The following is a 15136-nucleotide window of genomic DNA, read 5'->3' as shown; positions in this document are numbered from 1 at the left end:
AAAAAAAAAAAACCCTTCATAACTCCTCAAGGTTGCTATTTTGTTATTTTATTGTGATAATGATTGAACTTAAGCTAAGGTGTACAAAAAATTTCGTAATGGAAGAAACTTCCATTTTCCTCAGACCCTGAAACATGAAAACATTGATTCTTTCAGGTTTCATTGATGGTCAAATCACCTCAAGCATTTCGACCATGCATTTTGCTTCGTCCATTGTGTTAAGACTTGGGAAACTGTCAAGAGCTTAACATAGAGAATTTAATTGTACATTAAAAATGTGATCCATTGAAGATGAGAAAGTTAAAATCCCATTGACCACCAAAGGAAAATAGTAGTTCAGCTTGTTCAAGGATGAGAAACCCTCATGTTCAGTTACAAACTACCTTCACAGAAGAGAATCCGAATCCAAATCCAAATCAGAACTCCTAGACTAATGCTGCCTGAACAATTGTGGTGGAAGTCTCAGTGCATAACCCTAGGTATAAATAACTGTGACAGAACCTAATCAAAATATAAATAACGGAACAGAGGAGTAATTAAGCCAATCATACCTTTGTATTTGAAATCATTTTCCTGGTTACAGCCTTACTCATTATGCTTCTATAGTATTGCATAAATGGAGTGTTACCACTACGTCTTTCAATCTGCCAAAGCAACAACTTAAGTATTACAGTTAAAATGATGACTGAAACTCTAAAGTGAGATAATAAAAGTGAGGGAGATACCTGAAGAAATGTTTCAACAGTCTGCTGATCCTTCGGAGAGAAAGGCGCCTCCTCTCTCTTCTTTTGCACAAAGTCAACGTTCATCTCCACCTGAAAAACAGCAACACGTCTATAGTTCAATGTCCACATTTAAAAAGGGTCACATAAAATAGTTTATTCGAAGTGACTATATTGCCAAATACTCATTTGAAAGCTAAAAGTCAAAATTGAACATAAATCCAGGGGAAGACAAGACAAAGGAAAATAGAATTGCCTCGTACTAGGACTTGTACCTGATCAATGAAACGCTTGATAACCCGTCTAGAACTCTCAATAGAAGTTATCTCATAAAGCTTCTTGAGGTGGACAATTGGAGCTGTTGCCAGCTCAGGAAAAGATATATGGTAGCTCCATTGTGCAAAATGCTCAGAAAGGAGCTCAATGGCAGATGAGATACACTCCACTTGGAAGTTGCGTGATTTTAACCAGTGCTTTGGAAGCTGCAATAGTTATTAAATGTCAGTTTCAACAAAAAAAGTAGAGTGCAATCCAAAATTTTCTGTGTATTCAGTGGCCAAGACACACTGGACTCGAGAAAATATAAATAATTTACTGTGGTATCGATGTCCAACCTTTATGGTAGACTGTAGCTCAAAACCTTTGCCAGACTTTCTACCACCATCCTTGGCAATTTTGTATGCTACAACATCCAACACCAATGATATAACAGGGATGAAAATCCCAGTAGAACCAGCAAGTTGATTAAGCCATTGGATACATCTTATCCTCAGTGGTAAGTATCTAGGACCAGGAAACAGTAGAGCAATTCCATTTATAATCTGTACAATCATGTATAGCAATGGATGAAGATCATACTCAGGTGCATTTGCTGATATAAATGCAACCCAGAGTTCAATACAATTAATGTACTGCCAACTGCAAATTTTTTTAACCACCTCCTGCCACAAATTAAAAAAAAAGGCAGTTGAACAATTGTCAGACATTTCCCCAACAAGCAAAATATTATCAAATTCTTTAAATCTGAGACCATTTAAACATTTAACTTCCCTCGGCAAGAGTAACAAGGAAGATAAAATGCTTAAAGAATACCTTCTTCTTTGTCTGCCGCCCCTTCTGCAATATCTTAGCCAGGTGCAGCATACATTTCATTGCCATGTTAGATGATTTCTGCACATCTAAACTGCAGAGCTCCAGATAGGAGTTCCTTAGAAAATGTATATGCTCAAACAACCTTTGGTCAACATATTGAGTGTGATTAATGAATGCTTTATATGTTTTGACGAAGCAGGAATCAAACCAATTCAAGCCAAACATGGAAGATATATCTTTGATGATGAGAAAGGAATGTGATGACAAAGACTCATCACCTGTTGCCCAGAGATGAACAGAAATCTGCAATCAGTTTGAGTAAAGTGAGGATGATTTTGACATATCATAGATTGATGTAAAGGCAGTCCGATGCACAAGCATCCTGCGTTAACGCAGGTCCAGGGAATTATGAAAGGTACAACATTGAACACAACCACTATAAGAATCTGATTGCCACAAGTCATCAACCAATATGGATGAAGTGTCAGCTATTATTAGCAAATACTGTCTTGTTAGTCTGCATTATGACTTGTACAGGTTGTACTACACTCAATTTACACATATAGGGAGCTCAATGTAGTGTATCTAGATACATTTTGATTACAGTTAGTTGAGAAAGCCAAACCATGTTAGACCCAATGGCTAGGAATGTTATGCAGTTAACTGATCATGGTAATGTTCTTATAGACACAGGGAGTTAAATATAGAACCATTTATGTGCTTCTATCCAAAGTCTTAGTATTTTGGTTATCATAGTTCATGACAAGATATCGAACTTTATGACCAAAAAGGTCAATAGTTTGATACCTGTGGTCTGCATTTTTTGTAGAACAAAAATGAATTTCAATACACGGTAAGATAGGTAATGCACTATCCACACTTCAAGGCTAAAAGTGGTTATCGCTTGAAGAAGCATGTTGGATAAATTATGAAACAATTCATATGCCTGTATTTCAAAACACTTTTGAGAGAGATGCTTCTTGACAAAAGGTCATAGAGGGCACTGGTCGGTAAAGTGTGGTTAATCAATTGATTAATATACTCTACAAGGACAACACTTTAGGATGCTTCTCTGTTCATTTTAAAATATATACCCAAGGGATAGACAGCATGTTTTCTACAATGATCATAACCTTTGTCAAATAAAAGGTTTTACTTGTACAAATTGGGTCAGTTCTCAAGTAGATGAAAGATCTACTTCAGATTTTTGTCCTTTTGTTAGTAGTAACTAGAAGTTGGGGAAAAACAAGAAACATGCGGTGACTCATGCAAGTATCATGCTATGGGTCAAACCATATACTTGCTTAATGATGCTACAGAACTCCTTAAAAATAGTCATGTGGTGCCTCATTCAAGCGTCACACTCAAACTATATACTTGCTTAATGACTTCATGTCACTCATGCACAGGTTGAGGAGTGTAAGAAATAAAGATAATATCCTATGATATCTTTATCTTCTCTCATAATACCAAATAAGGAAATAATCATGAAATAATAGCAAATATCTAACAGAAATATAAGCTACTATCACTTAAGGAAGCACCAAAACCTCTCGTAAACCACCTATATGGACCTCTTTTTTTATAAAAGATAGAAGCATACTATCATAACATATGAATTTCAAGAACTATTTATAGCAATTGAATTTGAGTATACCTTAAGAAGCTTGCGCAACAGAGTTGGAAATGCAACTAGGAAGATGATTGAAGTTCTTAGTCGACAAATTGTGAATGTCAATAACTCTGAGTCTGTAACCTGGTTCAGGAGAAACAGAGTACTCCTAAGGTATGATTTAATATGCGGTTTCAGAGATAACCATTTTGATGTATTCTTTAGCTCCAAAACAGTTTCCTTCTTGCAATTCGAGCATGACAATCCCAGTAACTTCCTAAATATAGTATCAGCCTGATGTAGCATGAACATTAATATCTTGGAGAAAGTTTCACCACTCTGAATGTTGTGGGATAAGACAGAAATACTGGCACTAGGTGCTTTAGAATCACTGTGGCAGGCTGTGCAATAAGCATTTATGAGACAAGTAAGGGCTGCCATGTTGTGATCTTTTTTAACCATATTACACAAAGAATCAACTTGTCCACTTGTTAAACATTTGGGTACATGAGAACGAACAGCATCTTCATTCATTGGATGCATCCCATCTAAACCACCTTCATCATCAGAACTCTAAACCACAGAAGAGCAGACAATTGTCATCAACACAAGTGCAAGTTATGCTAAAAGTTGAGTCCTATGTCAGATAAATAGACAATGACACCAATGTCAAAACCCTATAATAAGTTATGTAGACAGGAAATCAACAAGGTTATCATATTACCAAAAACCACTAACATTGTAAAAATAAATAAATAAATAAGAAGCAGCTGCATCACTCAGGTAGCTTTTGGTTGCTGTCCATGTCTCTTAAGACATGAGCACAGTGACACAAGTCCTCAGTTTGGTTTAGTGAGACACAATTTTTAGATGGGCACGGGAAGACACAGATAGACACGGAAACACTAAATTTGTGTATCTCCAACTAATTGAGACATTAATATTTTACACTTTTACCCTTATTTAATTTTTAAAATTCCAAAATTTACCCTCTCATTCTCCCAAACCTATCTCCCTCCTGTTAGCATCTTCCACCTCCCTCCAACTCCTCATTCTATTTTCAGTGGCTCACCATTCCTTCCTCCCTCCTCCATCTTGCCACCACCACTGCCGCGTCCTCCCCTTCGCTCTCCACCGCCCACCGCCGCCTTTCTCCCTCTTCCTCTTCACAGCGCCCACCGAGCTGCCTCTCTCCCTTTTCCTCTTCTTGTCGCCCACTGCCGCCTCTCTCCCACTCTTCCTCTTCACCCATCGTGCTTCAATCACTCTCTTCTCGATGATTCCGAAGACCTGAGTGTGGGGTACTACGGGCGTCTGCCGCTTCAGGTGGCGGAGGATGGCGGAGACACGGTGGAGGCGGAGATGTATTTCGGGCACAGAGGGTTTGGGGAAGGACTATGGAAGGAGGGTGAGGTGGTGCTGAAGGAGATCTGTTTCCCAGATCTGTTTCCATTTTTTTTTCTTTTTTTTAATAAAAAAATAAGAATTGTTGAATTGATTTTTGAAAGAGATCTTGTTGGTAATAATAATTTGGGTTGATGTTGATTTATTTTTGGTTATGAATGGTGGAGGAGAAAAATAGGTGGTGGTAGATGGAAAGTCCGGGTGGTGGTGGTGAAGGTAGGAGATGAAGGTATTATGGACTATTTAGGGTTTTGTGTATTTGCTTTGCCAAACATAAAACATGTATACATGTATTTTGTGTCTATGTCTTCTTGATCTATCTCTCAATGTCTACATCTCAGTGTCTATACAATGGAGCCTTAATGTAGAGGTTGACTTTCACAAACAAGCTAAGGATAGGTGGCGACGGTCATTAATTGCAATCCTCCCATCCATTTTAGTTGAAAGGAATGCTACGACTTTAAAGAGAACTCTTCATGTTTAGACAACACCAGTATATTTACTAACGTATATACTATTTTGTAATAAAATATGGTTACATAATAGCATAAACAAAAAATATACAAAAATAAATTATATACATTAAAATAAAAAGTAGGATTTTGAGAAGTTTAATAATCAAATACTAAAATCTATACCTTCATATAATGTAACTTTTTGTAACTACCCAATGACAATTTATAACTCTCCTATTTGAATTTCACAAAGTTAAAAATTCCACATTAGATTTTTTTTTTTTTAACAATCACCAACTCCTTACTCTCTCATAACAAAAGAAAGCTTCGGCAAAAGAAAAAAGGCAGTTTACACTGAATAACCAGCTTTGAAGAAATTAACGGAAATTAAAACATATAAAAATTAAAAAAGGACGAGATGCTAGTAAAAACTAATAACTATAGAAAAGCATTTGTTTGATTTACAAATGTATTTGGCTAATAGGCTAATTGTAAACATCATGTAGAATCACTATTTAAGAACTTATCGATATGCTTTACCTTTCTTCTTTTATTATATTATATAAATATCTAAAATAGAAAAGCTGTAATTTGTATAAATAAAAGAAACTACTTCTATCAAATATTATTTCAAAATAATGGGGTGGCAAGGGAGAGAAAGATTGAAAAACATTAGATGTATTAGCCAAAAGTTCCTAAATGTAAAATTCAAGAATGCTACCAAAAAAAAAAAGCCTCACAGTTTCATCATCTTTGGCTTGTTTAATGCTCACATCATAACGTTCCAGAAATCGGGCAAACTCTGGATCCTGAAGATTTCAAAGATAAGTTAAAGTTAGATATTGGAACAAGAAACGCAGAATGGCAACATTTGATCCCAATTATGACACCCTTTTCAACAACAAATATGTCATTTATTCCTATCAAGCATCGTGAAAAACATGAAAATAACATCTCAGAATCACATTGAAACTTTCCATACATGAGGCTAACATATTTGAAGAGGAAGAATGGTCATCTACTCTGCTTTTAAATAGTATGTTAGTCAATCAGTTTTGTGCGTGAGTGGTTTAAAAGTAACACAGGTTATTTAGTATTCTATCATTTGGTTCCTCTCTTGGGCTTCTACACTCAAACTTATGCATAGTGTAGTTTTAGAACACATCTCACACATAAAAAAAAGTTCTAAATAAAGAAAATAAGATCTGCTGTAAACCCAATACCTAACCATAGGATACAAGGAAACTACCTTTTCTTTTAATTTGTTCAACCTTTTTGCTTTCTTCACAAGTTCCGCACGAATATCTCTGTTATGAACCATTAAGGAACTACCTCCATTGCTGCCTGAAAATTAACTTGGATCAAAGTCTAACTAAACACATGCAGAGAGGTAATTAGAATTTAGCTTAAAATAATGCAAGAAATATCCTTACTATCAATATTATTTTCACTTTCACCATCACATTCCGTCAAATGTGCACAGCATGAGTCCTGGTTATATCAAAGAAATTAATATGCCAAATATGCAAACAGGTAATCAGATAAATTTTGAAATTTGGAAATCACAAGAGCTTCAGTGAAAAATTATAATTCAACCTCAGCTTGATTCTTGGGTATATCAAGAAATGAATATGCCAATTATGCAAACAGGTAATCAGATCAATGTTGAAATTTGGAAATAACAAGAGCTTCAGTGAAAAATTATAATCCAACCTCAGAAAGATATACATCACTGTCTGAATCTTCTCCAAGGCCCTCACTATCATCTTCACTGAATACATCATCAAGGGAAACATCTTCAATTTCTTCAGCCATTGCTTTTCTGAAAAACAAATAAAATATAATAAAAAAATTTAACTTAATTTATTTGGCAAACGGCATCCAAAGCCTTAAACCATTAAGTCATATTGTGAACCATGCTGGTAGACAAGCTATTTAAATGTAGAAATACAGCATCAACAGCAACAAAACCTTGTACCACTAGGTGAGATCAACTACATGAATCAAACGATGTCATTGTGACCAGTTGTGAATCATAACTGCACTCAGCCTATTCACTCTTAAATCTCTTCCAATCACCTCATTCAGACTCTTTGTAGGTCTCCCTCTGCCCCTATTTCCTAACTAGTGAATCATCTCCCGTCTTATCTACCTTTCTAACCAAGTATTCCTCCCATCCTCCGGTCTTCTCTGACAGTTTCACATTTGTTCCATGGCTGTCTCCTTGTGGAATATTTTGGTATTTCTGGCGGGTCATGGATGTGCTCTAGTTCCTTGGATCAGTCATGGTTGATTAGGTTTGCGAATTTTGGGAGCAGGAAACAGGCAATATCTTTATGGTCATGTAGTATATGCCAATATATGCCACTATCTGGAGTATTCGGCTAGAGCAAAATTCACACACCTTTAATGAAGGATTTTCTTATTAACAAATCCATGGGATAGAATTAGAATTAGATTGTGTAAAGCTCTTAATCACTCAACATTTAATCACAAACCGCAAACCATCAGTGTGCTTTCCAAAGTATATAATCAGAAGTGACTTGAATAAAAATTGGAACCTTTTGTTTTGGACTTTTAAAATAAAGGAAATGACTTAATTTTTAACCCATTAGAATAGAGTAGTGTTTTTCTTAAATTCGAAAACTTTTTAAAGGATTTGTCTGGAAATGGTTTGATTTGGTGTTCAAATCTATCAAAAGAAAATACTACCCTTTCAACTATTAATATTTACATGAATCTAAATAGATAGATGGAGAGAATATTGAACTTAGTTGCAGCACTTCATTCATCATCCACGAAATTGCATTATTTGTATTAAAATGTCGCAGTAAAATTGGAATTCCAAAATCAAATCCACCACACCTATCTATCCGACACAATATGACCCCAATTGAAGATTCAAAATTCATAGTTTGCAACTTTCTCTATTTTGTCAGCTTCAAAACGAAAAGCACCTTCATCTCTAATCTTTCCATCTCAAATGTTCATAGACCTTTAACTAAATCCTCCAACACTTTATCTATGGCGACTAACTTCCCGAAATGACTCCTAACTCACTCACTAATGGGATCATAACAGCAGGCAATTGTAATATAGTTGCATGCCCTTTCATTCGTGCATGCAAGTTCTTGATGTGTGTGTGAGAGAGAAAGAGCAAAACTAAATCAAATCAATCTTAATTTTAGTGTCCCAGACATTAGTTAATTTATAAATCAATTCATATCCTATTTTTATAATTTATTCAATACACAATAAATGATTTATAAATCAAATCATTCATTTCGATTCATTAAATAAAATCATCTTTATATTATTTTCCTTTCTAAAACACCCTATAGAAAGTAACGACTGAAATGTGCAATGACATATGACAAGCTTTTCTCATAACTAAATTAAACAAAACAAATGATATGGGTCTTAACAGAATATCAAAATCATGTATAATTTAGTTTTTCATTTATTCCAGAGGACAGCTTCTGTACAGAAGGCCATCACTGTTCAAAATTCATCAGCAAAAACAACAGAAAAGATAGTTTAAAAATAATGACATCAAAAACACTAAAGCACTAAGAAAGCGGGGATATATCTTAAGAGGTGTGAAAAAATGAATTCAGGTTACCATTTTACCTTTCCGTAGATAGATTTGTTGTGTCCCTCTCTTGGTTTTCTTCAACATCTTGACCTCCCGTTGCTGTCAAAAATTACAAATCATTAAAATTTCTAATTCACCTGAAGCCAAAGAAACTCAACATATTCATTTAAAAGAATAACCTGCACCGGGTGTAAATATGGCTAATTACACTGTTGATAGTCTTATGCTCGATGAATTTCATCAATCTGACCGTTGAATTCCAACATCTTACTATACAGATCAATCTAATAAACTTTTATAAAATTTGCAACTGATTTGAAAATATATTGTTAAACAGTTGGATTTACGAAATTCATAATGCATAGAAATTATTCAACAATGTAAGTCAGCAAGACTTCATTCACTTATTGGATTAGGATTAGGTTCCTTACAATTATGACTAGTAATAATAGGTGGTTGTCTCTCTTAAAATAACAACATAATCATATTAGCTGTGTCTTTCATATTATTTATAGCCTTTATGTTTCTCTATATCTCCTTGCCTATCTAATTTTCCATAATTTCAACATGGTATCAGAACAATACCATCCTCCATGACGTATGTGTTCACCATTTGTTTGCTGTCTCCATCATATCCCATAATATAAGGTAATATCTTGTAGAATCAACTTTGATATTTATTATTATTTTAGGATCATTTTCCTTATCTGATTAGGATTAGGTTTGCCTATTATTATAAATAATGTGTTTGTCTCTTGTAACACATAATCATATTGGTGTCCATATTATTCAGGGCCTTTATCTTTCTCTCTTTCTCCTTCCCTATCTAAGCCCTAGAATCTCAACATTCTTTTCCTATCATTCACTTAAATTTGAGATTGTGATAGTTCTGGTAAATATTATTTGCTAGGATAAGTTCCAATCAAGTTTATTCTTAATGGTATAAGTTGTTCAGAGTGTTAATGTATGCAACATAAGAAGCTCCAATCATCAGCAAGCATGCTCAAGCCACCATCATCAGGTGGAATTGCACTCAAGTAATTACAAGTTATTAGGAGTAACTATGACTTGGACTACAATAATTGGGATGCTAATGTTATCACCCATGCTACTCATTCTACCCCTAGAAGTTCATTTCTCAAGTTTATACTAACTTTTTGCATTCTTTGCATGTAGATAACAGTTCTAGTTTAAATTTTGGGAGGATCATTGGGTAGGAGACACATCTCTTAATTTAGCCTTTTACCACCTATCTTTCTCACATAAATCACTTATTTAGGTTTTCTGTAATGTACAGGATTCTTATTTTTCTAGGGAGATTCACTTTTTTATTAATATAAATAATAGAGAGTCCTTTGAATTAATACTACTTTTGTATCTCCCTGATATGCTTCTTTCTTTGTCTTCTAACCCCGATAAAAGAGTACAGTCTTTTGATCATTTGATATGTTTAGCTGTAAATCTTATTAATAGTTACTAACCCATTCCTCAAATACAACTCCTTCCAACTTGATGAACCTATAGGGAAAGCTACACAGAAAAGAATTAATACCAATGACATTTTGTAGGATCGAAGGCGACATAAGGCTATATCTCATGAGGACCGTCTTAATCTATCAATGGCAGTTGGTACAACAATGAATAAAGTACTCAAAGTAGTATACTATTGCAAGTTCCAACTTGGCGAACATTTCATTAATAACATGTACAGGAAGAGTCTCACAATAGTTGAGGGGAGAGAGGTATACATCTCAAAATATTTCAACACCAACTTATCAATCTACTTTGTATCCAAATCAGGTTTTTTTTTTATAGACAATATGATTCAATAAAACAAATATATTACAATCACAATCTTGGCAAATGTCATTAGCATGTGAAGACATCAGGAAAGCATGTTCTATAGTAAACACAGGTAACTGCATTGTAATTGGTAAAACCCTTACTTTTTGAAGCTTTCCTTTTGAATTTGGATTTTAACTTCCTTTTGTTCCTCAAAACTGACTGCAGATTCTTTCTTGCGAATTTTCTTGCCTTCTTCCCTAGCTTTCCCATTTGGTAACAATATCAACAGAGACCTAGACAAGTTGACACAATCATGTAAAACTACTTAGATTAATCAATTGATGATCTAAATTCTAAACCAAGGTTCTGAAAGTTGGAGGACAACAAATCGATCAAGCTATCAGGAACAGAGGTTCACAGGTCCAACCAATTTAACCAAGAAAAATGTCTAAGTGTCCTTTATAATAACAAAATGCAAAATGACTTAGATTGATGTCTAATCATTATGCTTAGGATAAAGAAAGAATATCGAAATATAAATTCTGAGGTTTATTTTTATATATCTTGCAGCTAAGAGACAAGATGATTAAGCAAATTATATTCCCACTTTCTATATCCACCGTCAACACATCTATCACCACATTTGATAACATTCCGTTTTCAGAGTCTCCCTTTTTAAAACTAAAACCATGTTCTCTTATAAACAGGGATGGCAATGGGACGGATAGGAGCAGATTTTTCCGCTACCCAACCCCGCCCTGCCCTGCCCTACCAAACCCTACATAGAATGCGCCCGGCTACTTACGCGGGTAGCAAACTTCTGTACCCTAATTCTACCCATGGGGCACATTTCAGCCAAAATAAAGCATGCAAAATAAACATATACAAAGTTAATACACATTTCAGCCACAAAAATATGCAACAATAAATATTGCATCCAGAACCCGTAGTCATTTCATCAAGTTAATTTTCTCAACATCTAAAAGACTGTTCAACTACTAATATATATTTGCACGGGCAATCCTTGTTGCTGCTGCTGGGAGTTTTGATTATTCTGATAGGATGCTCATGTTTGGAGAAAGTAATGATGATCATAGAAGAAAGTTTTCATTAAATTAAATGAAGAAGAGCAAGTATTGATAAAAAAAATTAGGATCACACAGTAACTAATCAAAGAAAATATACGTAGAGTGATGAGTGCAATACAAAAAAAAAATATCAGTAGCTGCCTGTGATGAACTTTTTATACAAATATTTCACATTTATGAAGATTGGTGATTGGTGAAAGTGGCGCTGTATCATAGAATAGTAGAATCAGTGAAGGCGGGATGCAGCAAAAAGAAAACCCTAACCATCAGATGAATTTTTTAAAAATTATATTAATTTTTTTATTTATTTTTAATAAAAGGAGTGAAAACTCAAATGCAATTAATTTTATGTGAAGTTTATAGTTGAGAATTATGAATTAATTTGACAGGTTTGATTAAATTATCATTTAATAACTCTTAACTATTAACTTTACATGAAGTTAACTGCATCTGAATTTCTATCTAAAAGGGGTAATATCAAGATTCTGAAAACCGAACCGTTTTAGTTGCTGGTTCACTAGTTCATTGGTTCAACCGGTTCAACCATAGTTCAACCGGAAAAACCGTTTTATAATAAACGCCTGATTCTATAAAAATTCAATGAATAAAGCAACTGGATCTAAACACTCTTCTACTGCGTTTTTTTACTTCAAAAGGGGATCATAAACAACTAGTTCTATGAATAAACAAACTACAATGATATGCAATGCCAAAAATAGGCCAATGAAATAATAAAGGGTTTCTCTCTTCAATTCTATGTTCAAGCTTGTAGCAGACCAGAATCAACAGAATAATACCGTTGAAATAATCTTTCTTCTTAATTCTTATATACCTCAAAAAATTTCCTGCAAAATGAAAATTGAACACAATACACAGCTTTAAAACAAAAACAAAACAACACTCAGAAATCAATCACCTCTTCCAAACACAGCCTTAAAACAAAACAAAACAACATTCAGAGTATGAGCATTGATCACAAAAAATTGATTTCTGAAACAAGACAAAAACAGCAGAACAACATTCAGAGTTTGAGCATTGATCACAAAATATTGATTTATGAAACAAAACAAAAACAGAAGAACAACATTCAGAATTTGAGCATTGATAACAAAAAATTGATTTCTGAAACAAAACACACACACAACAAAACCAGCAGAACAGCATTTAGAGTTTGAGCATTGATCACAAAAAATTGATTTCTGAAACAAAACAAACAATCAACAAAACAATGAAAACAGTTTTTTTTCCCTTCAGAAGAAGAAAACAATGAAAACATGAAGCATACAATAAATCAATCATCACCAATATCCAGCAAGAATCTCAAAGACAACAATAAATACACAACAACAATTTAGCAAATAAACAAGAACAAGACCTAAATAGAAAATCCAACAAATTAAATCGTAGAAACCTAACAATTAGCAAATTAACAAGTTCACACTAACAGTTAAAATTTACCCGAAGAACACTAATGCAAGTGGAATCATCATGCTAATATGTTTTCTACAAAGATGCTATTTGTGCAGCTAAAATTTCCTAATTACTAAGATCCAATTATTCTAATTTCACATGCAATCAACTTACTAAGTTTCTAAAAGCTAGAAATGATAAACCAACCCGAAATATGGTTAAAGCATTTCATCAAACGTGTTGAGTGCGGTAAACTTAAAACGAAATAAGAGAATTCAAAGCTTAATATCAATGTGATAGAGAAGAAGTTGCAGAGTTTGAAGCAGAGTATTGGTGTTGTGTGACTGGATTGTCTGGTGGCGGGTTTAGGGAACTCACGGCGGCGACAAAAGAGAGCAGTTCGACGGCTAGGTGGAGTGCGCGGGTTGGGCAGAGTTTGAAGCAGAGCAACGTGGCTTCCAGACGAACGCGAATGCGAACCCGAACGGTGAACGGTGAACGGCGAGTGAACGCGAACGGTGAACGCCGAGCAAACTTGAACGGCGAAGAACGCGAACGAAGACGCGAACGTGAATGGCAAACAAACGGCGGCGGAAGCGCGGCTGGGCAGACAAAGACGACGGACGCCGAGCTCGAGGAAGCAGCTGCGATCGGTGACAGTGAACAGGGATTGAAGATTTGGAGCACGAGGGAAGCTAGATAGAAAGACGGACGGCGGCAGTATGCCACTCCTTGCGGCGGTGTAGGCTTACAGTGCTAGGGTTTTTTGGCCGAGTTTCTGCGAATGAAAGAAAGGGAGGGAGAAAGGGAGAAAGAAACGAAGGAGCTTCAGAACCAAGAGTGAAGTAAGCTAAATTTTCCAAAAAAAACGACGCCCTTTCTTTAAAACCGGTCAGTTCACGGTCCGATTCAACCGGCCGGATCGATAATTCTTCTCCGGTTTTTTGAGAGACCGTTTCAGGAGGCAACCGGACCATAAATAGAGACAATTAAAATTTTAGAGACTAAATTAAAATTCACATACAAATTCAGGATCACACAATAGTCATTTTCATATCATATCCTATACAATTCTTCTAAAAAATAGTCTGCAATTAATGGAGTTCATCGCTGTCATGATGCCACTATTTATGCATCCTCACCAATCATTGCCTCCTCCATGTCATGCAACGATTCATACATATATGATTAGCTTAACTGATATATCTTTTTACGTGAGACTTTGTCTTTTTCATTTGTCGATACATATTTGGTTTTTTCCTTCGGATGAAATGTCATGTTTGGTCCCTGAATTTTCAATCGTACTTCAATTATACTCTTGACTTTAAAAAATTACCAAATAAGTTTCTAAAATTACACAATGTTATTCTTCGTTAGTCCTTCAGTAAATTGACATTAATGAGACACTAATGTGGGATGTTAACTGCCATGCTGGCTGCCTAATAGGTAGTGTGACGTAGACACTACAACATGTAAAAATGGTTTTCTAAATTAATTGTTTGTGCTTAAATTAATCCCATCATGAAATTTAAAACCTTAAATCCCTAAATTTGAGATCATCTTCGTTCTTTTCTTCTCTTTGTCTAAGAGATCTCGAATCTGAAAATCATCTTCGCATAGTTGTTGAATAATGATGGATGGTGGAGATACAAGTCAAAGAAGCTCAGATAGAAACTACTCAAGTGGGAGGAAAGGCATTCGACCCAAAATCGCTGCCAAGAATGTAGTATTTTGCAACTACGGTTTGCAAGCAATAATCAAGTTTTTTAAAACACCAGAAAATCCAAAAAGACCATGTCATGGGTATCATAATTATGAGGTTAGTAGTTTGTCCAAGAAATTTCATGTTTCATACATTGAGGAAAGCCGATTTTAGCATTTATTTCTTCTCTTTGCAGTTTGGAAGCCATTGTAATTTTTTTCGTTGGACTGATGGATAAGATGAACAACAAAATGTTGGTCAATTTCAACAA

General features: G+C 34.9%; 1 protein-coding gene across 2 annotated transcripts; it reads right to left on the bottom strand.

Moving 5' to 3' along the window:
* LOC107479283 (protein REBELOTE) lies at positions 1-13998 on the bottom strand. 2 transcript variants are annotated; one of them, XM_021137917.2, is made up of 15 exons: positions 13542-13998; positions 12551-12598; positions 10827-10958; positions 8916-8979; positions 6999-7107; positions 6719-6776; positions 6535-6629; positions 6026-6094; positions 3472-3999; positions 1815-2117; positions 1337-1663; positions 998-1204; positions 726-815; positions 552-644; positions 1-440 (listed from the first exon to the last, which is right to left on the bottom strand). In XM_021137917.2, exons 3-15 carry the CDS (start codon positions 10933-10935, stop codon positions 426-428), a joined length of 2067 nt encoding a protein of 688 aa, XP_020993576.1. In that variant the 5' UTR covers positions 10936-10958; positions 12551-12598; positions 13542-13998; the 3' UTR covers positions 1-425. The 2 variants fall into 2 exon arrangements, with proteins under 2 accessions (XP_020993576.1, XP_052115410.1); XM_052259450.1 differs by lacking the exon at positions 12551-12598.
* Between the last annotated feature and the right edge of the window lie 1138 nt (positions 13999-15136).

The sequence above is a fragment of the Arachis duranensis genome, chromosome 1 (assembly GCF_000817695.3).
Source record: "Arachis duranensis cultivar V14167 chromosome 1, aradu.V14167.gnm2.J7QH, whole genome shotgun sequence".
Lineage (NCBI taxonomy): Eukaryota > Viridiplantae > Streptophyta > Magnoliopsida > Fabales > Fabaceae > Arachis > Arachis duranensis.
Note: the sequence above shows the minus strand (reverse complement) of the source record. Positions and strands in the feature narration are given on the sequence as shown.